Below are 21,941 nucleotides of genomic sequence, written 5' to 3'. Positions count from 1 at the left end.
CAGTTTCAGTTTTCAGTTTCACATTGCAGATGTCAATAATCAAATCAGGTCATATTTACTCAAAACACAGCGTTGCCTGTGTTCTCAGCGAGTAGAAGAGTGCACAAGAGGATGTCCTGTGAACGTTTAACCCAAGCGCGAAAGGTTAACGTCACGATTGATTCTGAGGAAGGCAGGTTGGTTACCCATAGCAAAGGGCTTACATTTAGATGCCACTGAGGAAGCTGGGACAGCTGACCAGAGCACAAAGGTTATTAATATTTTGATTGACTCAGAGGACGGTAGGACCGCTGACCAGAGCACAAAGGTTAACATTTTGATGACATCATTCCCTCCCGCGGTGAGGTGACTGAACCAAGCACAAGGGTCAATACATACATAGATGGCACTGAGGAAAAGCAGGGTGGCAAGACTATACACGCAATGGAAAACAAAGCCTATATGACTAAAAGGTAGCAACCTAATAGATGTTTCCATCACAAACCGTTCACACAACCACTAAGAAATACTAAAATTTGCATTTCTGATCCCTATACTCTGTCCAGTTCTACTTACATGATGCTAGGTTGTGCAGGACAATATCTTTTTTGGTAGCTACTCCAAGTTATATTGCTCTCTGCCTGACTCGGATTACCAGTGTCAAGTAAAAGTGTAATTTTTTTAATTTAAACACTAATTAATACAAGCAAGCTTCAAGGGACTCCAAACGTGTCACTTGAAGCTTCTCGAATGAAATAAGACCTTCATAAAAACATAATGTTAAAACCACTTTAGTGTTGTTATGAAGGTCTTTTTTGAGACACTGGTGTCATAACCTGTGTGTGCGTGTTTCCCAACGCAGTTTTTCCTGGCTTTCCTGGAAGGTCAACCGGAACTTTATTGTCCTCCTGGAGGGCGGCTCGGTGACGTCCTTCCGTCAGGAGTTCCGCCGGCTCTACCTCAGCTCCCAGCCGGTCCCACCTCTCTTCCCCACCGCCATGATGACCCTGGCCCCTTCCGCGCCACGGCCCACCCAACACCCTAACCCCTCTGACTCTGTGCTGAGGAGCATGCTGAGGAGTCAGAGGTGGGTCACCACCGGCGACCTCCACGGGACCACAGACAGACAGAAAGCGGAAGCGGCGGCGGAAATCCCAACCGCTGCCGATCCGACCCATTTGGCCTTATCCGAGTTAGAGGTCGAACATAACCGAGCGGAAGCATATGTGATGAGTCTGGCACTGGACGAAGCGCCGACGCAGACACAGACACAGGCGGAGAGCCCGTCTCGATGGAACCGAGAGATGCCGCAGCACCGTGGCAAAGCTGAGGTCGACCACCACGGCCTCTCTGACGTTAACGTCAGCGCGGAGCGACGCTGGCGGACGCTGCAGCCGCACGCGTCCCACGCCCCGCCCTCCGACCCCTTCGGCCTGACGTTCTCCCGCTCCTACAAACTCAACGTCACCGGAGTGGACGCGGCGTGGAGCCCACGCGGCCCGTCCACCTCAAGGACGCAGATGAGTCCCCGAGCAGCTACGACTAAGCCCACGACGGGGGGCGGACGCCTGTACCCGGATTACAACAGGTTCCGCAGAGCAGCCATGGAGTCAGGGACGGCCGCCGTCAACCTAGACACGCTGAGGCGGTCGCAGAGGAAGGACCACAAGGCCCAGCCGAGGCCCGACACTGACGCACAGCCTCCGCACAGGCCTCTCTCGCAGCGAGCGCACAACCAGGGAAACACACAGGGCTTCTTTGTCCACACTCAAAGCCAAAGACAATGGCCCGCGACCCAGCCGTCACCACAGAACAACCGGTGCCGGACACAATCCCCCAAGCGTCTCAGATCCCCGGCACACCCCCATCATCGGGGTCCCGGAGCAGTGTCCAAAGAGACGCACTCCCATCGGCCCGAAGCCAAAACCGATTTCAGGACTCCGGCGAATCAGCAGCCGGAATCTGGGTTTTCCCAGGGCCCCCCTCCGGACCACCAGAGCTACCCCGCACAGCAGTTGGTGCCGTCCCAAAGGCTGCATTGGATATCCCAGTTGCACTCCAGGCAGGTGTTGCAGAACGGGCCCGGGGTCAACGGGACGTGGGGTCCTAGGAGGGGGGTGGAGGAGCCCGGCCAGAGAGGCGCTGTCACCGGGGCGCGGGGTCGGACCAGCGGAGCGATCGGCAGACCGGCGGCGCTCCGAAGAGGAGCCTCCTTCAGTTGAAGGCTGGAGGAGGATCGCTCGATGGGACTCAGGGCCGGGCCTGCCGTCGAGGCTGGTCACTCGTAGCGGGATTCTGCACCAGCGTTTACGATGACGCGTTTATCCAAAGCGACTTACAAGTATGTTGGTCATAAGACGTACGTTGGTACAGCGAGGATGTTCATAGAACCGAGTGCAAAGCACTAACAGTCGCTAGGTTAACCCGTTCCCTGTGTACAACAAAGATAGCTAGGATAAGCTAGGGTTTCGAGCTCATGATTAAGCTTAAAAATAATACGCTTGGCATGAGGTGCGTTTTGTTTACATGCTCACGCATTCTCAGTGCATGATGAAAATGACAGCCATTGAACAAAACACCCTGCGTTTTCGTGCTTGTCTTATTTAGAACTGAATGAGTAGACGGATCTGGTTTACAGTAAATGAAGTATGCTTCATGAACATTGTTACGTTTGACTGTTTTGTTTATTTTTTACGTTTCAAATAAATAAGCATGAGACATAATCAATGTAAAATCCATAAAAGCTTCATGTTTTATTAACAAATAGTTTCACAATAAATATTCCAAAATAAAAATGTAAGTGTTTATCTTAAGGTAGGTAGGTTTTAAATGGTAATATACATTCGTATGGACTCCCAGATGGGGCATTTACAATGTTCCACTAAAGGTACAATCCTCCACTAAAAACGGTTTCCCCTCTCAATGTTAAGTCAGCCTTCTAAATCTGTTGTGGCTTGGCATCCGTCTACGGCTGGTCTGTATTGGTCTCCTCCTGTGCGCTGGCTTTCCAACACCTTGTTCCACCAGCACTCCCTGAAGCTGAGTTCACCAACACTGGCCAGACTCTCACCATCCTGGCTGTCTTCCCTCATCTTCTCTGTAGCCAGGTCCTCTGACAACACCTGGAAGCCACACAGTAAGGAGATTACTCCACTTAGGATGAAAGAACCCCAAATGGACCTTCCAGACCAACATATCCACATCCTACGCAGTATTCATATATATTTTTTTAAATACATATGTTTTCATTTCATTGTCACGAGCCCTCACCGCAGTCAGCGTCTGCAACGTCTCCTCCGTAGGGTTGAGTCGCTCTAGTGCCTCATCTGACCTGCAGAGGGCGCACTCGCTGCGCTGCAATACAAAGGAGGACTGCTGCGGGCGAAGCATGCGCAGTAAGAGTCTGAAAGGTGGAGCACATTTAATAGTCAACGATAAATAACAAAACATACATGATCCCGTACAATGTAATTCCATCATTAACAACTAAAAGTACCTATTGGACTCAATACATGCATCTAACCGCCTTGAATGTTTATTATATTTGCATGGTCTTTTACATGTAGACCAATAAACAGTCAATTAAATCAAAATGGAGACGACTCCAACGGGGAAAATGAATGGTGCAGCGAAGAGCTGCGGTCCAGGGAGGGGCGGGGCCTTTAGGACATCTGTGGAGATCGTTTCTCTGTGTTTCATCATCCGTAGCCGTGGAGGCACTCACAGCAAATTCCACATTGGTTCCCCCTGCCCCCTTACCGTGTTCTGATGAAACACACGCAGGCCTCCAGCCAGGCTCTGTCCTCTCCGCCCCCGTCCCTCCCCTCTCCTCGCTGACCATCCTCCGTCCCGCTGCCATCAGTCTCGGCTCCGGCAGCTCGCTCCTTTAGGGAACAGGGGCCTGCATCCGGGACACAAACACATTGACATCCAGGCTATGAAGGCATCAGGTCAGAGCAGCGTACATTAATAGGTGTATTTTTGGCAGTTGTGCCTTAATGATTGATTGATTGATACCAAATCCAAGTTGAAAGTGATCAAAAAGGTGACCTAGTATATTTATACCACCAGGCGTGAGCCGTTATTAGCCGTTATGAAAATAGGCCTCTTCTGACATCACAAGTGGCCGGGTTCACCTAGATGTGTGCAACCCAGTGGACCGTAGCAAACGTTGCTCATCCATCCAGCACACATCTAGGTGGACACGCCCACTCGTGATGTCGGCAGATTTTCAAAACGGCTTGTAACGGCTTTTCACACTCGCACCTGGTTGCCAGAACAAGTTACCCTTTAATTGAGATCGGTACGTCGCCATACGCTCACAAACACTGCACTGACTCCATCGTCCACCTCCAGACGTACCGAGTGATGCGTTGGCCTCTAGCTGCTGCAGGCAGGTCTGTCCCAGGTTGTACCAGTGCCAGGGGTTATAGGGAATCAGGCTGCACAGCTGTTCCAGCGCGCCCGTCTTGGCTCCAATCGTACCAGAATGATGATGGATGCTGACCTGGTCGATTCATTCACTGTTTAGCACTTGGTGTTGTACAAAAAAAAGTATTGTTTGCTTTGCTGCGATCTTGAACAAGCTTTGATCTTACAAACACATAGGATTGAGAAGGTGTGAACTATGCAATAAACACTGAGTACTCTGTACAAAGTAAGTCACTTCAAATTACATTCGATTTTACATTTGATTCGTACATTCACCTTTACTGTTAAAAAAAAGTCCATGTATTCACGCTTCTTTATGTGATTATTTCTCAACATAAAACCTCAGTATAGAGAGCCGTTGCAGTGGAAGAAGACAGACTGTGTATCTGTTCTGTTGCTTACCTTCAGTAGCAGCAGGCTGGTTAAATGACAGGAGTTGGAGGCTTCTTTGCTCTAGGGAAACAAAACATTGCAGACATGCAGTGACACTCTTTTACATACTGCGTCCTTAGCTGAATAGGATAGCAGCATTAATCCAAACAGTTGGTCAGGGTAGCCCTAAACAGTGCACTATATAGGACACAAGTAAACCATTTGGAGCACGTCCACTATGTGACTAGGCGATGTAGTGGTCTGTAAGTGGACATACCAGTAAGTCAGCCATCTCCAGGGCTCTCTCCCCTTGTCCTAGGTTGGAGTAACATCGGGCCATTCCTTCCCACACATCTCTTCGGATCGTCAAGTTAGTGTCAGGGACCCATTCGAGGCAGCTTTTGTATGCTTCCAGGGCTTCCTAAGACATTGCAGAAACAAGAGGGTTGTTATCTTGCTGTATACCTTTGGGAGCGTGTTTTGTAATGATGGGTTTGAATTGAGGTGACATAAACACATGTATTAGATGAGATTCTAGGTTAAATTAAGGTAATGAAGGCGGGCCACTATTAAATACTTTGTAGTTCCTCTGCCTGCAGGCGAGATCCCCTCGGAATTTAAAAACCTTCTGCTTTTCCAACGAGTCTTTTGTGTCAAGAGCTGAACTCTGACAAAACCACTGGGGAAATAAACAAAAACTTACATTGATAATTTGAAACAAACAATTTATGAATAAGTTGTAGTGGGGAAGGATTCGGGTTAGCATTCATGTCAGTAGATAAAATAACCAGTATAACCAACATATGCACCCTAAACAGAAAATATATACCACGCTGTCAATTCGTTTTGTTTGCTGCTTATGAGGCCGGATTTTCAGACTAAGAACTGAGATTAATTAATTTGTATTTACTGATCAGATGTCGTGCAATTTATGTATTCAACAGCGGAAAGTCTTACCTGCGATTCACATAATTTGGCTTTGTAGGGTAACAGACTGACGGACACCTTGTCCTTAGTTTCGCCAAACATAGAATCATCAAACGCACTTCCAAAAATCTCCATGTTGAATTATTTGTGCCTAAACCTTATCAAATTGTTATTTACAACAAGAATGCTACAACTAATTGACGTTCATGTTGCGCGCTGCTGCGTCGGCATTCAGTACATCACTAAAACACCACGAGTAGAATCATGTAGGGGAACAAGGTTCCGCCTTGAGGTGTTCCTATGCAGCCTTCAACCAGGGCGTTGAAGGGGGTTCAGGAGAAGTTCCCTTATTTCTCTAGAGGTAAGTGATTTGGAACAGATTAAAACTCAATAGACCGATTTGCCCTTTGTTATTATTATATATCAATGTATCATGTCCTGGCTAAAGGAGCACACTTCTATTGAAAGAGAAGAAAATGAACGTGGAGATAAAAATGAGTGTGTAATAATAAAAAAATCACAGAATTTTAATTTTTTATTTATCTTCTGAAATGTATGCTGAAAAATAAACAATCTAATTCAATAACAAACTATCCACACAACCTATTGTGTCTCATGGAAGGGCAATGAAAATATCTCCTAAAACAATGAATGAATATCTACTTCTAGCTGGAACTTAAAAATATGTATTTCTTAATTTAAAAAAAGTGTTTGATTAAAAGAGACAACATTCAGGTAAAACAGATTTACTTAAAATTTTACTTGTTGCAATGTTACCGGTTGTAACAACAGATTCATAGCAAACACTGAACTGGTCCACCACCATCATCTTTCAATACAATGTGAAAATCACCGGGCCGCAGCAAATGATAGAGAAATAGAAACATAAAAAGTGTTTGAAATGTAGAAATTGTCACTACTACTATTAGGCCTTTACCTATCAATACAACATCGCAAACATGTATTACAAAATCCCAGTTACGGGCAGGAGGAACGTGGAAGGAAAAGCCAATTGTATATGGCTGCGGATTCAATCAACATCTCAATTCTAACATTACTATTGTCCATCAACATTCAACCGCCCGACATACTGACAAGTAAGTGTATATACACAGAGAGGACTATTGCGATAACAGCCAAAGTATAAGCAAAAGGCCAGCGATAGAACAGCATGTCAATCACAATGTAAACTTAGTTATACTGCACAGGGTTAACTGGTTTAAATGACAATAGCAATCAGCTCATTGAACAGATATATCACTACAGCAGACCTAGCACAACTTAGAAGGAGCTGGAGCATCTAATATTTCATCTCTATTATTGGTAATAGTAACAGAATTTAATAATACCGTATAACAAGGCAGAATATTCAGTCACACACTCTTTGGTTTCTGGGTCATAGGTCATAACTCCCAATTATTTTTTTATAAGACTTGACTATATATTATTTTAACTGTTACATACAGACTAAAATGAAAGTACCATTGGCAAACATAAGCTGCTATCGTTGAATCGTAGTCGATAATTAGAACATCAAAAATTGCCACACATTTTCCTCAAGGAAACGACAGAATGCATGTTGATCCCCCTAAAAAAAACAGACACACTTTGCATCTTTTGTTTTATTGGGTTCTGGCTAGGAATATGTTGCACAGAAAAGACTAACTACCGTGACGCTACTTGGCCGGCCCTGAAAAACTAAAGCAAAAAAAAGAACACCACTAAATTGTACATACTATGTGTGTCTGTAGAACTCAATCCAATGACATGTGGACATTTCTGTTACTGACGTTATCCCTTAAATAGAAAGATAGGAAACCATAAACTATGGGACCGTCTAGACTTGACATTTTGACTGGGGCTGATAAACATGTTGATCCTAACAAGGGAAAGACTTTGGGAGCTGGCATGTAGCTAGGTCAAAACAAGCAACACTCACTAAACCACAGGACAACATAAAACACTGATTTCTTATCTGATTAGACTTGTGCCATTGGCTTAGCAGATAAACTGCCTTACTTTTACCTGCTAGGACCAGCATGAGCAATAACCTGTGTTTTACCAGGGACGGCACTGTCACTGCGCTGTGATTAACGTTTGGTTATTCTTGAATATAAGACAATACATTCATGGAACCGGCCCTTGGTGCTGAAATACACATAGAAATGTGGGTCAAGTCTTGACTAAATCAGCCTATATCCTGCACCAGGCAAACTAACCCCAAATATTGTGTGTACAAAATGAAAAGCTGTTGGTGTTTGTTATTGCATGCAGTACAAGATTTACGGGATACCTGGCCAGATACAATTAACATGTATTTTTCGTATTTTCTTTTCATTGCAAGGCACTTTACACATTATAATAAACAATTGTACAGTTGAACACAACATCAAATTATTGATTGTTAATCTACAGTAGTTTTTTTGGATTCCAGATTGAAAATTAAAGGTAGGGTATGGAATTCTCTTTTTTGGCCATTTTTGCAAAATTACTTGAAATCCTTATCATAACCCACTTACAGCCACTGAGTTAGAAGTACTGACATGAAAGTTAAACAAGTCAATCATCTGTGGAACGGGCAGGGCTCGAAAAACTCCAGCCAATGATTTCCAGACCCACCGAGTGGCATTGGACAGTAAGTACGTCAATCAAACAGTCGTACTGCACTCCCCCTCGCCCACTCTCCGCGAGAGTGACCCCTTCGTGCACGTACTCAAAGCTCGTGACCCAAGCTAGCTAACTAGCTAATGGCTCGATCACGCGCATCTGTGTTCGCGCTCGTGGATGATTGCGCGTCCATGTACTTGGAATGGGTGGAGTCAGAGTCAGTGTTGAAGGAGAGGGGGTAGGACCATTTGAGTTGTGTATTTTCAAAATCTGCTGGCGTTTAGCAAATCCCATATCCAACCTTTAAGATAGCTTTTTGGATTATAGCTAGCAATTTATGTTGGCTTAGAAAAACAAGATAGAAACAAGTTTTAGTTATTTTTAAACCATTTCTCAGTTCAAAATATTAATTGTTCAGTTCTTCCTTAAAGAGTGACAAGGGCCTAATGTAGATTCACGACAGTCCAAAACATTTTTGAAAGTCAGACACGTCATGTCCACGAGAGAGACACAGCCACTTAAAGAGTGGGTACCAGTGGAAATAATGCAGCACTTGGTCATGCATCGCAACTTTTGTTTTCGGCCAACGTACACAAAAAACGTGTGAAATCTTTCACAGTGTCCTCCTAAGCATGTCTGAAACCGCTGGCGATCTGGCCAATCAATAACGTGTGCCGCAAGGGCCCACTGTAGGTTCATCTAGTGAAAGATTCAGCGGTAGCCATCCATTGCAGACAGAGGGAAGCAGAGGGGAGACTCTGTGATGGCCATCTTCATACAGGCGTACATGGTGGCATCTTGAGGGTCTCCCATCACAAGGTATGTTTAGCGCAACACCGACAATGCACAGTGAACAAGTATTTTCTTTTTACATGGAACGTGCACCCAAGAAAGTCTGAAGTCCAGAACATGTTAGCGTTTTGATAAGACGCTGTTCTAAAAATCAGCCTGCCCCCTTTCTTTACCCCCCTTCTCGAGTATGTACAAAATGGGTGATTGGTAGAGAAAGTTGGCATAAATAACACAGAAGCCAACAATACAGATGAGAAGAGCCTTAAGTTAAAGATGTAATGGACAGGGAGGGTAAAGCAGAACCGATGCAAGAAAAATGCATTTTGTATCACAATAGAAAAACAAAAGAACAATCAAGCATTTCTGTCTAGCGACTGAGCTTGTAAAATAGCAATCAGGTTGTGCAACTTTGAAAAAAGAAAGTGACGGATGAACCAGAACAATTGCTAAAAGCGATAAAAAACACCAGACTCTTGGGTAATACATATCAATAGAAAAATGAGACAATTGGGAGGATTTCTCCTTCTTAAAACACACCAAGTAAAAAAGGCAAAATATTTGTTAAGACAATAGTATACAAAACAGATTTGGTCTCACAGAGCCATTAAATGGTATAATATGAGATAAAGGTGCCTAATGGGGACTTACTCCACGACTTACAGAAGTGGACAAAAAGTGCATGCTTGCTTTACTCTTTCACCCTCAGTACAAAGCACTAGTCTATTGGAATACCGAATGGTTTTTTAAAATCAATTAATTAGCACCTATTTCTGTATTTCATAATACCAATAGCCTTGAACAACAGTAGTCTCAAAATCCTCTTCAGCCTTGGATAGAAATAAAAAGGATACACAAAACAAAATAAAAATAAAAATCCAGATTTTTGGTAGGCTTCGAAAACATGTCAGGGGCCTTTCGCCGGGAGAACATTCACAGTAGGGGTCCTCTCTGGCTGTCAGTCTCCACATTCCATATTCGACCAGCTCATTCTTGATGAGCCACATGTTTACGCCCTATACTTTGGCACAGAAAGAGGCCTCCATTTTTGTTACTAAATTTCCAATTTGGTTTGAAACAACGTATTTGGTTGGGCGTTTAACCAATCTTAAGAAATGTAATAAAAAATAAAAGGAACTCGAAGGCATGATTGTTTTTCGCATCATAATTCAGATTTGTGTGTATGACCTTTCATATTATGAATATATCACTAACAAATGAATGTTGTTCCAAAAAAAAATAAAAAATGGGAAGACTCATCGGAAATAAAAGGAAGAATGATGCATTCTGCATCATTATTAATAAAATCATTATTATTATTATTATTACCCTCAGAGCATACATTTCCTCCAAGGTGCTTTTCCTCATCCATTCCACGTACCTTTGGGAGTCAACCACACGTTCCTATGACTGATTGTACACAAACATAATACAAAAATGTCAGAAGCCTTTTTTAACACAAGGCCTGAATCAGATAGATGTCTTTCTCCCCATGGGTTCTCAACTTGTATTAAGGCCTTCTTTTTCTCTGTGCTAAAAGTTACAACCAGGTGCTACATTTAAATGTCACGTCAGTCTGCTATGCAAATCGACATAAGCCAGTAGTAAAGAAAGGTGCACATGCAGTGATTTGTGTTCGTTGGAGAGTTGAGCGCTACGATGAATCCGCCGCTGGATCGACCACAGCAACGTCTGCGGGGCGAAATCGAACTTGCCGCCTTTTAGCAGAGGGGCAAGTGTGTGCTGCCAATAGAACCATGGAAATTGTTTTGGCAGCGTATCTTCTAAAATAGGGAACTGGGCTATATCAAATCCTTATGGATAAAAAAGGCACACTTTTCTAAAACATGTTTATAATAAAATATGTGGCAATTTCTAAGGTGTGCTGTTTGGGGTCGTACTGTCCTGTCAGAGACCCTGTTTATCAGATCTCTTGTCCCCTTCCCTGCGGTCAACGAGCATAAGGACGACGAGTCTTTCTCTCACGCCTCGCTCCACCGTCACGACCGTTGCCGACATAACTCGACCGGGGAGAACGCTATGAAACTCGTACCGTATGTAGACATGAAGAGGTCGATCGCGTGTGACTTGACAGTATGGTTTCGATTCACATGACGAATCAAAAGACATGCAAAAAAAAAAACACAGCTAGGGGAGTGGCTTCAGCCCACCACTGCATGCTCACACTAGGGACTATATTTACATGGAGGGGCGCCCCCCTGGGGGACACTCCACCGCTCGCTAGTCCTCCGACCCCGACAGGGACTTCCTCACGCTGCGGGACGGCTGCCACACCTCGCTCTCGTCCGATTCGTCCTCGTCCTCCTCTTCGTCGTCCTCGTCTTCGTCGTCCAGCTCGTCCCCCGTCGTCATGGCGGTGGCGGCGGCGGCGGCCTGCCCCCGGCCGGGCGTGGCCGGGCCCGCCGGGGACGCGTCGCGGCCCTCGTCGGCCTGGCCCGTGGGCTCGCCGTGGTCCAGGAAGGGGTCCAGGCCGGCGTCCACGCGGCGGTGGACCTCGGCGAACCACTCCCTCACCTGGAGGGGGAGGAGGGGCCCGGGAACACACGGCGTCAGATGAAACTTAAGGGGCCCCGTGTCGAAGATGTTCATCTCAATAAAGGTCTGTTAAAGGTCCCATGTGACACCAACCAGGTGTGAGTGTGATTAGCCGTTACTAGCCTTTTTGGAAATCTGCCCTCTTCTGACATCACAGGTGGGCGTGTCCACCTAGATGTGTGCTGGATGGACCAGTCTACCCGTAGGACTGTAGCAAACGTTGCTCATCCATCCGTCTTTAATCTAGGTGGACACGCCCACTTGGGATGTCAGAAGAGGCAGACGGCTAACGGCTAATCGCACTCACACCTTGTGGTACAATATGTCAACTTTAAAGGGCCCCATCTCGATGATTTTCACAATAAACGTCTTTTAAGTCACGATCTGTTGTTGAATGCTGAGGCAACACGATGGTGATTCGTGCCTTTGGCCCACTGAGGAAAGCTAGCAAGCTACTTTTGGGGGAGAGTCGTTGGCAGGAGGTCTGAAGGGGGGGGGGGGATTCTTCAGTTGGAAACATGAAATGTAGCTTACTCAGGCTGGTTTCTCCAAATTGCATACCCAAGCTTTAAAAAGGCACAATGTGCAACATGTTTACGTTTGTGATGTGCTGTCCAACCGATTCTATTACGTAGACACTTACATAAAGGCTACACGGATCTACGTTCTTAAATCAGACTCTGGACCAGCGTAGAAACGCTTATCCAGGGCTTGAAGAGGGTAGGCAGAGGGAGGGCTGAAGAGCAGAGTGGTTTCTATTGGTGGGATTTTTACAATATAGAGTGTTGTTCTTGTGGTAGTTGGAGTAGGCTTACGTCGATTCCTCATCAATTGGACAGTAACATAATTTGATAGGACCGCTGATTAAGGAGAGAGAGATGAACTAATGTGCTGAGTGTAAGCTTTTACACGGTACCTGCTCGTAGCTCATGTTGCTCTTGGACACCAGCTCGTCCAGATCCAGCTCGTTGAGGAAGCGGTGCCTCAGGTAGTACTCCTTCAGGATGTCCCGCCCGCTCTTGAACTTCACCAGCGGCGGGGACCGGTCCAGCTCCGAGGCCGACCTCTTGGGCTGCTTCCTGGTGCGGGAGCGGCCCCAGCCGCGGTTCCGGACGCGCCTCTTCCGCCCGTTGTTCCCGCCCCCTGTCGCCGCCGCCGCCGCCGCCTTCCCGCCCGCGACGCCGCAGTTCAGCGCGTCGCCGCCGCCGCCGCCCTGGTACTGGAAGAACCACTTGAGGTTGCCGTTCTTCCAGGAGTAGCGCGAGTCCCCGAACCAGTTGACGATGTAGGAGCGCGGCAGGCCGCTCTCCTCGGCCAGCCGGTCGTACTCCCCCGTGGCCGGCCACTGGGTGCGCACGAAGGCGCTCTTCAGGACGTGCAGCTGCTCCGGGGACTTCTTGGCCTTGTCCCGGCCGTCCGGCGCCTGCCTCCCGCGGCCGCCCGGCGGCGTCCGGCTCCCTTTGCGGAACACCGAGGACATCGAGGAGGACGACGGCGTGGGCGAGCTGGGCTGCCGCGGGCTCGTCCCGGCGCCTCCGTCCCCGCCGTCCGCCTCGCCGTCCGGGGAGCGGCGGGACGACGACGACGCGGCGGCGGCGGCGGCTGGCGGCGGCGGCGTCTTGCGGCGCTCCGTGAACCAGGCGTCGATCTCGCGGCGCGTCAGCTTGGTCTCCGTGCGCAGCCGGCTCAGCTCCTCGTCCGCCGGCGTGCCGCTCTGCTCGTAGCTCTCCTCCAGCAGCACCAGCTGCTCCGGCGTCTTCTCCTTGAACTTCTGCAGCGTGAAGTCCGGGAAGGCGTTCCACGTCTTGGGCGTGCGCGGCGGCGGCGGCGGCGGCGGGTGGGGCGACGTGGGCTCGTCGCTCGAGTCGATGACGATGGGGCCCCCGCCGCCGCCGCCGCCGCCGCCGCCGCCGCCGCCACCGCCCGCCAACCCCCCCGCCGCGCGGCCGCCGCCCTCGTTGAACACGATGACGTGGCTGCCCTTGGAGTTGCGCTGGTTGTAGCGCGTGTCGCTGAACCACTTCTTGATCTCGCCCTTGGTGAGGTTGGTGAGCCGCATGAGCCGGGCGATCTCGGCGTCGCTGGCGAACGTGTTCTTGGTGTAGCTGGCCTTCAGCTCCGCCAGCTGCTCCTTGGACTTCTTGGGCCGCATGCCGAAGGTGTCGCAGCTCAGCGCCGAGTTCTCCTGCGCGCCCCCGGAGAGAGGGAAGAGTGACGGCGTTATGGATTAGGATCAGATCCCGTCAATCGTTGTTTTTGACGTTTCTTAAGCGTCGTTCAGAGACGGAGAAGACGCTTGCGAAAACAGAGACGGGTTTAGCGGAGGACAAACGAGTGCGCCGGATACAATACAAGAGGACGGCCCACCTGGGGGGAGAGGGGTGGGGGCTGGATGGTGGTGGCCCTCTTGAGCTCACTGTTCCCTGGGCTGGGCTGACAGGAGAAGCCCTTGGCACTCTGAGACTGGTTGGGCATGCCGGCAACGGTCAAGGTGATGGGACTGGTCACCGGCAGGTTTCCCCCTGGACCCACCTACACAGAGCCAACACCGAAACTTTTAAACCCTGTTTCCCTCCACGAAAAACGCCAAGTAAAAATAAAGGGGGTCAGAAGTTTTTGTGAAACTAAAATGTTTGAGATCATTTGATGCCTCGTAAGAAAGGAGAAGCATGGGATGTGTGAATAGCACAAAATCACATATAACCGTCACATATAAGAAAGGTCGGTGGGCACGACTTGATGGGGAAACTGTAGAGTGGAAAAGGCCGACACCTAAGACACCTAAAAGTTCGGTCAACATCGGCCGATCTAAAGAGCTGAACATGGCTCCACGTCGACGCAACGCAAGGCCCATGGTTCTGCTTCAGGTTTGAGAGAGCGGACCAATCACAGCCCTTGCTGCCGCGTCGCCTCAACGCAAGGATGTGCACCTCAGGCACCTCAGACGCAAGGAGGGTCCGCAAGGACGTAACGGGTCCCTAAACCCCCTTGCGCTGCGTCGACGTGGAACCCTTAAAGGTCCCATGGCATGCCACCAGGTGTGGTGTGATTAGCCGCTACAAAAATCGGAAAATCTGCCCCTTATGACATCACAGGTGGGCGTGTCCACCTCGATGTGTGACGGATAGATGAGCAGCGTTTGCTACAGCCCACTGGGTCGGCTGGCAGACTGATCCATCCAGCACACATCTAGGCGGACACGCCCACCTGTGATGTCACAAGGGGCAGATTTCCAAAACGTCTCGTGCCGGGCGAATCCCACCACACAGCTGGTGGCCCCTGCCAACGGGACCTTTAACTCGCTGCGGGCCGGACCGCCGGTCGCGCCGGGCGGGCCCACCTGGGTGAAGAGCAGGCCGTGCTGGCCCACGATCTGGCAGGTCTGCAGGATGGACTGCAGGCCGTTGGCGGCGGCCGACAGGTGGTGGGCGGGGATGACGGTGATGGTCTGAGGCACCGTGTGCACCGTGCCGTTGAACTGCTTCCTGCGCGCCTCCTCCACCTCCTCGGGGGTCCAGCTGACGCCGTGCTTCAGCCGCTGGGCCGAGAACCACACCTGGGGGGGGGGGGGGGGTCAGGGAACAGGTAGGAGATTCAAGGTTCAAGAGTTCAATATACTTTATCTGTCACATGCATAGTTGTCTGTTGTGGGGGGAGACATCTGGAACAGTCTTCCCTCCACAATAAGGGAATGCACCACATATTCTTCTTTTAAAGGACAACTAAAACAATGGCTCAAATCCAATCACAAGTGTGACCACTAGCTGGACTGGACACTAATTGAACATTACTTTTTAATGCATTGTTATATCCTGTCTGCATCTGGTATCTTTATGATTGTGTAATGTACTGGGCTATGTGTGTTGTCTCCTCTACTTAGTATTTTATCTATTTGTTTGCTGTCTCTTCTGCTTTTTATATTTATTTTATTAGGGACTATGGATGCAAATTAGCAGCTCCGCTAATTAATAGCGGATAATTTGCATCCGGCTAATCACACTCACACCTGGTTGTATAAAATGTCTCCTTTGAGGTTAGGGGCTACACCTGTGTCAGTCCTGCTATGATAGCGCTGTGAACAAGATCTACCGTCAGTGCGTTTTTTGTTCTCACGAGTTTAGCCTACTCCCCGCCCGGGCCCTGGTACAGAAACGCGGCAGACCCATGACTAGCATTCCCTGTACTTCCTCTGCGGTGAACTATTAAGATAAGATAAGATAAGAGAGCCTTTATTGTCATTGTACAGTTGCCTATACAACGAAATTGGGAGTGGCAACTGAAGGTGCATTTCACATATAAAACAACAAACAAGCATTTAAGTTAGAAATTGTAAAAAAAACAAGACAGAAATAACAAGAAAAACATTTGGAACAACACAAGGACAGGCGAGGTGAATAATAAACATTAAATATGAAAGGCCGTGAGCATATTGCACTTTATAGAAATTGAGGTTTATGTGTGTCTGTTTAATGTTTTATGTTTCATGAGTGTTAAGTGTCCCGATTGCCCAAGGAAAGAAGCTGTTGTTCAGTCTGTTGGTTCTGCTCTTCAGGCTCCTGTACCTCCTACCAGAGGGCAGTAGTAGCTCTGAGCATTTGCTCAGAGCTATTGCAGAAAAAATGAAATAAATGCGAAGCAAAAACAAAACAACACCCCAAAAACGGAGCCTCTACCTTAATCTGCTCCTCGGTGAACTGCGTCTGGGCGGCCAGGCTGGCGATCTCGGCCATGGAGGGGTAGGGGAACTTCTTGTAGGTGTTGCCGAGCAGGGCGTTGTTGTCCATGGCCGCGCTGTAGGAGGGGATGCTGCTCAGGGGGACCAAGAGCTGGGGCTGAACCCCCCCCGCCACCGCCGCCGCAGCGGAGCTCTGCTGGGCCTGGAGGGCCGACAGCACCTGGGCAGACCCAGCGGACGGCCAGGGGGGGACCGAGGTTAGCAGGGGCTCAAACGCACAGACACAAACACATGCTAATCAGTGGACGGCGATGGTTTCACTATTAATCCAGTGGACGGCGATGGTTTCACTATTAATCCAGTGGACAGCAATAGTTTCACTATTAATCCAGTGGACAGCGATGGTTTCACTATTAATCCAGTGGACAGCGATGGTTTCACTATTAATTAAGTGGACAGCGATGGTTTTACTATTAATCCAGTGGACAGCAATGGTTTCACTATGAATCCAGTGGACAGCGATGGTTTCACTATTAATCCAGTGGACAGCAATGGTTTCACTATTAATCCAGTGGACAGCGATGGTTTCACGTTAAAAGATCAACTAGGTAATGCCCGATAATGATTTTCTAATTAAACTACGGGTTTATGTTCGGGGAATGTTAATTTCAATGGTCAGGATTGCCGCTTAAACGTACAAAATGTATGATGACGTATGATGTTTGTATTTTTCGTACCTGGGTAGGTTAGGACAAGTTAAACTACGCTATTCTGAAACTAGTAGTGGGAGCAGCACTGTTACTACTCATACTGCATTTGAAACATCACACTAAAGTAATTAGTCCTACACTTACAATTAATGCTTATTCATGATTCATGCATATAAACGATGCTATGCTTTTCTCCATATCCAAAGCTATGGACACACATGCAAAGACAATTTCTAGAGTAAACAAGATAAGAATATGTATGAATATTGATTATAATATAATAATAAATATATACTTGATAATATATATTTATAATAAAGGGTAGTAAGTAATTCTTAAAGAGATATTTGGTCAGTACATTTTTGAACCACATACCCAATCGTAAAACACATTAAACCTATGAAAAACACATATGCCAGCGATAAGAAATAAAGTACACGTTCACGAGTAAATCAAACCAGGCAGCTTGGCAGTTGGATAATGGACTGTGTGCACCGTTTAGTAGCATTCCTCTCTAAACTGATGTTAATTGAGAACTAATGTACCTGAATAATCGTTTCACAGCTGCAACAAATTGTGAAACATGCTCGCTTAACATTCAGTCTGAGCACTTCTGGCAGTTTGTCTGACTAATTAACAAACGTGAGTCTGAATGGGAATGTGAAAACTGAAGTTTTTGAACGTATAAAAAGTTTTTTTATAGCTCAAATAAATGTTTTCAAAATTGTGCAGTACAGTGCACATTGTAATTGACTCATATTTGTGCATTTATTCAATTGAGGTTATTGAGTTTTAGTTAAAGAAACATACTGCTATGTTGCACATAGTTGTTCAGGTACAATGTTTTATCATTTGTGAAGTCAAGTTTGCCCTATTTGTTGTGGGCATTGTCAAGATTATCTCAGGGAGAGTGTAATCCAAACTGTTGTCTGAGACCATTAAAAAAAATAAAATAAACATGGCACTTTTCCCTTAAATTAAGTTGAAGTATTTTTCTTATTTTGCACAGACAATGTTAACATTTGGAAAGCCTTGTTGCATTCAAGAATGCATCCAGTGGGGCATCACAATAACATTAAGCATGTTGTGTTAATTCCACAACAGGAGATATGTAATGTTACCTAAATTAGGTTTGAGGAAAAATAACCCAAATATCGACATCGGTATCGGCTGATATCGGAATCGAAAATTTAGAGTTGGACAATATCGCATATCGGATATCGGCAAAAAAGCCAATATCGGACATCCCTAATCATTGTGTTTGAATGTGTTTGAATGGTAACAGATCAATATGTTTGAATGTGAACGGATCAAAGTGTGTGAATGGAAACAGATCAATGTGTGTGAACGGTAGCAGATCAATGTGTGTGAACGGTAGCAGATCAATGTGTGTGAACGGTTACAGATCAATGTGTGTGAACGGTAGCAGATCAATGTGTGTGAACGGTAGCAGATCAATGTGTGTGAACGGTAGCTCCTCACCTGAGCCAGGCCGGCCGGCAGCACCGAGGCACTGAGCGCCGACGACTTCCTCCTCTGCTGCTCTGAGGGGGGGGTGTTCCCCAGTAGGCTGCCCCCCCCAAACCTCATGGAGTCCTGCAGGAGCATCTCCACGGGGGTCAGGGGCCCCAGGGGGGCCTCGATGGGCTGCTCCTGCTCCCCCCCTCCCTCCTCCCCCTCCCCCCCCTCCTCCTCCTAACCCCGTCCCGAACACGTCGGCGGCGGCGGCGGCCTCCTCCCGGGACTTGAGGGACACGGCGATGCGCTTGGGCTCCGCCTTGCTCTTCATCCGCATGATGGGGGTCTTGCTGAGGGAGATGGCTGCGACGGCCGCCGCCGCCGCCTGGTCCTCCACTACCTCCTGGTCCTCCTCCGCCTCCTCCCCCCCCTCCTCCTCCTCCTCCTTCTCCTCCCGCCCCTCCTCCCTCAGCGGGGGCTGGGCTCGCGGCCCGGCCACGACGCCACCCGGCGGCTCCTCGGACGCCGCGACCGACTCCCCGTCGCCACACAGGACCTCCTCTAGAGAGGGTTCTGCCGGGCCGGGCTTCAGCGAGGAGGGGGCGTCTCTGTGGCCTTCCACAGGGGGGAAGGCGGGCTCATCTGCAACACGTGTTTGGTTTACATTTTTATTTTCCCCTATTTCAAGTCAAGAGACCGAATTTTCCAAGGCTTTCCAAGGCTCGACTAATGAGCCTTACTTTGTAAACGCGGGATGTTCCACTAAATGCGATACACTCGATTTTGTATAATCATCCGTGGGGACTTTCTGTTCCGGCATCATTTATTTGAGTCAAGCACTTGCAAATTAAATTCAACAAATCAGGAATAACAATAAAGGTTTCGCTTATTATGGCTCTCAATTATATACAGATTTAAAAACATTTCTAAGAAAATTACACACAGTGAATTGAGAAAAATGATAAGGTTAAATAATATAGAAACTATAGAGTCTGTCTGGGAGACTGGAATGGGAGTAGATGGCATTCAGCCTTCTCAACGGGTATTGGAGTACTTCAGGCCACACGTCTACACTCTCACCTGTGTCGGGCGGCGCGGGTGCAACCACCAAAACGGTCTCTCTCATCTCCTCCAGCGCCACTGCTGCTCTCTCCTCCTCCTCATCGTCCTCACAGCTCTTCTTCTGCCCCGCCTCCTCCACCTGGACCCCTTCCTCCCCCGTCAGCTCCTTCCCCCCCAACTCCTCCTCTTCCTCCGCCTGCTCCACCACGTTGGACGCGAGCACCATGCAGGGCGTGGTCGACTTCCGGCGGCTGGACATGGCGGTGCCGAACACCGGAGGCTTGGTTAACGGTCTCAACCGTGGGGGTGAGCGGGCAGTGGTCTAGAGGGACTCGAACAACACGTCTGTCCCGTGCTCGAGTCCCCGATGGGGGGAGATCTATTGAGGGGGAGAAACGGGTGAGCTGGCCGCACGACAGCGATGGACTGATGGATCTGTGATGTGGAAGACAGACGGGGGCTTGTGGATATACTCGATTGAAGCCAATGAGACCACCGTGGTCAAGTAGATGGGCTATTGTAATTACACCATCATTCTTATGTTTCACATGATTCATACCGGGTTCGATTCCTTGCAACATATAAGGACAGACCAAAAGAAACAGTAGATAAGAGAAGTATTTGAAATGATTGAGTAATCTTCACTCGGTTCTGTGTAGCCCAGAGGTCTGTAATCTTCCTAAATAGCCAAATAATAAACACATGTACATAAGGAAACAATTGTTTCCCATTTTGATTCATATTTTGTGTTAGGATTCTTATATGTAGCATAACACATAAACGTTTGGGTTTTTGTATGTTTATATCAATTGTAAACATAGTCTATGTAAAGGAAATAATATAGTAAATCATTCTGTTATAAGCTATTGTCATTATCCATGTGGGTTCAAAGGAAATGAGCTGTAGGCAATAGTAATAACACAGTAGATGATATAACATTATCTAGAATTTGGTTTCTAGACCTGATTTTAATAACAGGATGTAGGCAGACCAGTGAAGAGATCTCAATTCATGTTTTTTTTATATTTTTTTGGCAGGTGGGCTACAACTTTTTTTTAAATTGGCATTTTAAAAATGCTCGTACACATTTTCACAATAATGAAGAGCATTAATACCCGCTAATTAATGTTTACAGTTGAATATAATTAGATGCATAGCTTTTTAATAGCATCTAGCCTGCATGTATGGTGGGCTAAACTAGCCAGTTAGCTGGGCCACTCATTATTGATTATGTCTGGTGGTAAACTTACTGTAACAACTAAATGTGCAGTACTGCCACCAGGCTACTGTGATGAAAAGTAGTTTCTGACTCAGGGCAAAAGAGCTTTCGGGTTATCTTTGTACGTATCGCTTAGTCCTTCCTACCCTGGTTGAATCGTTCAAGCCTAACCCGGCCGGGACTGCAGTATTTCGGCTTGCGGGTCTCCCAAAAACAGCGGAGGCAGACAGACGGACCGACGAGACTCCCGTCTATCGCTTCTGTCTGCAGATGCTGAAAACATGAACCATCTCTCGCTCTGCTCACACTTCGCCTTCCCAAGCGCCGCTTTAAAGTTCTTTGAACATTCCCATCACCACGATAGTTCCGCTATGTCCGCGGGTTTTGTGGCCGTTTGCTGACCCAATTCAGTTATTTTATAATGGCAGAATTTCTTTAATGATCAAACGGCGTCATTATTCAATGTGATACGTCCTGACGTCATTCCTGGGCGACTGGCTGTGCGTTTTTTGCCTTTTCAAACTTGCCGAAATTAAATGTACAGGGGGATAAATGCCTTCGATATTAAACCTTATCAAGTATTATATATAAACGCATACAAAACGCACCCACCCACCCATGTGCTCTGCTCTGAATACATGGACGATGCTGGAACTATCTGCCCGTAAACTGAACCTATGCTGCCAAAATGTCCTCACATGACCCGTCATTTCAGAACGCTCGGGAGGCACCAGAGGCTACTTGAGGACACCATTAGACATGTACCATGACTGGCAATGCTCTGATTTTACACTGTACGGGGTTATATTGTATCACGCTAAAACAAATCCTGATTATAAAAAAATCGATATCGAAAATAATGCATATCTACCAATACCCGCAAGTGCAACGATGTTTGAATACATACGGTTTTTATTCACCAGAAATATGCGCCAAAGGTCTGTCGTTTTATTTTATTGTGTCGTTTTTGTTTTTTTTAAACATTCACCTCTTACACCATTGAACATACACAATTGCTCTTTGGATTAAAGCTACTCTGAATATTAAGTCGTTCAGCACAGGTCCGTAGCCGTTTTAAATGCATCTAGACACTTTTGGAAACCACTGGAGACCAGATTCAGAAGCTCATGTTGTGATGCTAAATAGGAAGATCTTT

The 21,941-nt window shown here is 47.3% G+C and overlaps 3 protein-coding genes across 3 annotated transcripts in view; 1 reads left to right on the top strand and 2 right to left on the bottom strand.

The window, feature by feature from the left end:
• Positions 1–2,639, top strand: part of LOC132467906 (protein FAM83D-like) — a 6,653-nt gene extending 4,014 nt beyond the window's left edge. Inside the window, exon 6 of the mRNA XM_060065487.1 lies at positions 842–2,639. Coding sequence (XP_059921470.1) covers positions 842–2,201 — 1,360 coding nt within the window. The 3' untranslated portion in view covers positions 2,202–2,639. The remainder of the gene's footprint in view (positions 1–841) is intronic.
• A 63-nt stretch (positions 2,640–2,702) lies between these two features.
• Positions 2,703–5,978, bottom strand: zgc:101716 (uncharacterized protein LOC492784 homolog). Its single transcript, XM_060065490.1, has 8 exons — positions 5,740–5,978; positions 5,360–5,461; positions 5,060–5,203; positions 4,813–4,863; positions 4,342–4,486; positions 3,739–3,880; positions 3,250–3,382; positions 2,703–3,101 (listed from the first exon to the last, which is right to left on the bottom strand). Exons 1-8 carry the CDS (start codon positions 5,842–5,844, stop codon positions 2,910–2,912), a joined length of 1,014 nt encoding a protein of 337 aa, XP_059921473.1. The 5' UTR covers positions 5,845–5,978; the 3' UTR covers positions 2,703–2,909.
• Positions 5,979–6,231: 253 nt separating this feature from the next.
• Positions 6,232–21,780, bottom strand: LOC132467905 (zinc fingers and homeoboxes protein 1-like). The gene is given in 9 exon segments (XM_060065486.1): positions 6,232–11,640; positions 12,578–13,846; positions 14,029–14,193; positions 15,002–15,217; positions 16,335–16,556; positions 18,529–18,717; positions 18,719–19,146; positions 19,585–19,945; positions 20,932–21,780. Coding segments are annotated over 8 exon segments (3,024 nt in total). The 5' UTR covers positions 19,826–19,945; positions 20,932–21,780; the 3' UTR covers positions 6,232–11,346.
• Positions 21,781–21,941: the final 161 nt, after the last annotated feature.

This window comes from Gadus macrocephalus, chromosome 11 (genome assembly GCF_031168955.1).
Source record: "Gadus macrocephalus chromosome 11, ASM3116895v1".
NCBI lineage: Eukaryota > Metazoa > Chordata > Actinopteri > Gadiformes > Gadidae > Gadus > Gadus macrocephalus.
This window is presented reverse-complemented; position numbering and strand designations above follow the sequence as displayed.